Below are 2620 nucleotides of genomic sequence, written 5' to 3' on the forward strand. Positions count from 1 at the left end.
TACAATATTTTAGTTGATGTATAAGAAATGTTTTTGCTGGTTGGTTAAGGGGTTGGATCTCTTGTCTTGGTTGGTCCTCACATGGTATCGCTCCTCATTGCTGAGCAGGAGGGACTTGGACTGTGATCACCGGCTAGAAGAGAGAACTCACACACTCAATTAAGAGGTTATAACCGTCATGTTATAACAACATTCCATTTCTGATGATAATGCAGATGTTCTGTTTGGTATCTGGACAAATACAATATTTGAGTGATGTGAACAGGCCACCCAGCCCATTCTAGACACACCACAGGCATAGTATTGGTAGGCCTTCAATCAAACTTTGCATTTCAAGGTGATGTCTGCTCTAGGCAGGGATGGACTGCATGGGACCAGAAATTGGCGTGTGCATTTACAACTCACTGGACCATTTTCTTCCCTTGTCGTTCCTATCATGATAAAATCATGATAATTCAACGATAAAACCAACATTTAGACTGGCCCACTGGCCAATGGATCTGTCTGGCATTTGCCAGTACTGACCTATGGCCAGTCCGTTTCTGATTCTATTGGCTCCATTTCTACACTGACTCACCATTCGTGGTCCCGGGGGGAAGCAGCAGTTGACCACCTTGCAGCAGTAGGCAGCCAGCGTGACAGAGATAGCGATGAGAGCAGTATGTATCAGGACCAACTCAGCAAAGTAATGTGCAGTAGAATCCTGTTTACAAGAAATGGAGCAATGTGTACTTTGTTTCATGTTTTTTCCTATTGTATGACGTATTTGCATGAAACATTTGATAGGATATTCTTAAACTCAGCCCACTTTAACATCTAATGTGAGCATCCCAGTTTGAACATCCCCTTTCTCCACATCCATTTACATTGAATTATATCCAACACATACTGACATACTGTCTGTACATACTCACTTTGAATGAATAGCAAGTATTGTCGTGATCAGTGCTGTTGATTTCAACGTATTTCCAGCAGCCATAACCATATTTGTGTCCAGCCATGTTTGACACAGAGAAGATCAAGTTGAACACTGATGCTACACAGGCAACTACCTGCATCCCCAGACAGGACTTCAGCTGAGACAGAGAGAGGAGAGCAGAGAAGAGGAGATGCCACTGGTACAGTATATATCACTTGTTTTCTCAAAGAACTTGTACGCCTACAAATTGCATAACTTACAGTGGGAAGATGGAGATGTTGTGCAGCTATGGCCAAACTCCCAGCTATGATCACCTGTAGAGAGTACAACAGTAAAAGTCATGTTAACCTCTAAACACTCAACTCTTTCATTTTCTTGTCATTTAACATCAATCAAGTGAGTACAGGGGGCACATGTATGATGGTCACTCACAAACACTGATCCAATGATTTGGGATAAGTCTTCAACAAAAATGCTCATGCTGTTGTTGAAAATGACAATGACAGAACTGATATTGAACACACTGAGGGCAATCTGAGTCACCTGAGGAGGAGAAGAGAGAGAGAGATAAAGTACAATGAGCTACAGATTAAATAACATTAAATAACATTTCATAGATTATAATACATTATAGTGACATTTAAATGGATTGCCAGACTACACTTTTATGTGCTCAGGATGATTTACCCCCAATGCTTTCGGTTCAGACTCCAGGTACTTCTGTTTTTGGTGAGGAGTCCTCTGAAATGTGACTGCGACAAGGGGACCCTCTACGCCGGGCATGGCCTCTTCATCTGATAAGAGCATTTGAGTAAACTGTCTAGCAATAGACTGCTGAACCTACTGCAATACAACCCAATTTACTGAAAATATTGAAATGATCACATGCAAATGTTCTGGTATGAGATTGCGTTTGTTTTTAAAGCAAACATGCAGATCAGAGTCCAGATTATCTTGTTTTTACTAACCATGCAATTAAATTATATTTGTTTTACCTGCCATAACTATTGGATGCTATTAAGATCTCTGAAATCTTCGATAATCTTAAAAATAGTCTGCTTTAGACTTCCTTTGACGGAAATTCTGAGCAAAACCACCAACGCCCCTCAACTCTTTTTGTTCCCGTTATTTTTTATCCAATCCCGCCCCCTTGTCGTCAGAGGAATTTGACCCCTCTGCAGTCTTACACACTCCTCCCCCTTAACTGTTAGATTTCCTCAGTGCAGGACAGGAAATTCTAACTGATGGTTTTGACTGGCAAAGTGTTGTAGACTATGACTGTGTTTGAAATGACACCCTAAGTAGTACACTATATAGGGTAGGGTGCCATTTCAGATGCAGCATATGTCTTACCCTCAGCTTATTCATCTAATTAGGCAGGTTGATAGGAGTCAGAGTCAGGGTGTTGTTGCCCTGTACAACCAACTGATAAAGAACTGAGGACTGATAAACTACAGTCAACTGGTGCCCTAGGTTTATTTTCCTCAACTCCATGATCAACCACCAACACATTGTTTCTCTGAAAGGAGCCATTAAATGAAGGTACTGTAATTTCCTCTACAGCTGTAGACACACTGGCAGAGCAAAGTTCCAGACAAGCCTCAGAAAACCAGGAAGTCAAGTCTTACTCATTTACCTAATTTGCTCTTTGATTGGAACAAATAAAAGCTAATATAACAATAGCGTGTCCACCATTGTCCC

General features: G+C 41.1%; 1 protein-coding gene across 1 annotated transcript; it reads right to left on the bottom strand.

The window, feature by feature from the left end:
* Positions 1-8: 8 nt before the first annotated feature.
* Positions 9-2033, bottom strand: LOC121535796. Its single transcript, XM_045217514.1, has 7 exons — positions 1915-2033; positions 1607-1713; positions 1352-1462; positions 1180-1233; positions 915-1076; positions 578-703; positions 9-133 (listed from the first exon to the last, which is right to left on the bottom strand). Exons 1-7 carry the CDS (start codon positions 1919-1921, stop codon positions 95-97), a joined length of 606 nt encoding a protein of 201 aa, XP_045073449.1. The 5' UTR covers positions 1922-2033; the 3' UTR covers positions 9-94.
* Between the last annotated feature and the right edge of the window lie 587 nt (positions 2034-2620).

The sequence above is a fragment of the Coregonus clupeaformis genome, unplaced genomic scaffold, assembly GCF_020615455.1.
Source record: "Coregonus clupeaformis isolate EN_2021a unplaced genomic scaffold, ASM2061545v1 scaf1089, whole genome shotgun sequence".
NCBI lineage: Eukaryota > Metazoa > Chordata > Actinopteri > Salmoniformes > Salmonidae > Coregonus > Coregonus clupeaformis.

What these genes read in the sequence shown, in the direction of transcription:
- LOC121535796 (XM_045217514.1), bottom strand. An exon ending in CTGAACCGAAAGCATTGGGG is followed by an intron (nt 1,463 to 1,606) that starts GTAAATCATCCT and finishes TCTCCTCCTCAG; the next exon opens with GTGACTCAGATTGCCCTCAG. An exon ending in AAATCATTGGATCAGTGTTT is followed by an intron (nt 1,234 to 1,351) that starts GTGAGTGACCAT and finishes TACTCTCTACAG; the next exon opens with GTGATCATAGCTGGGAGTTT.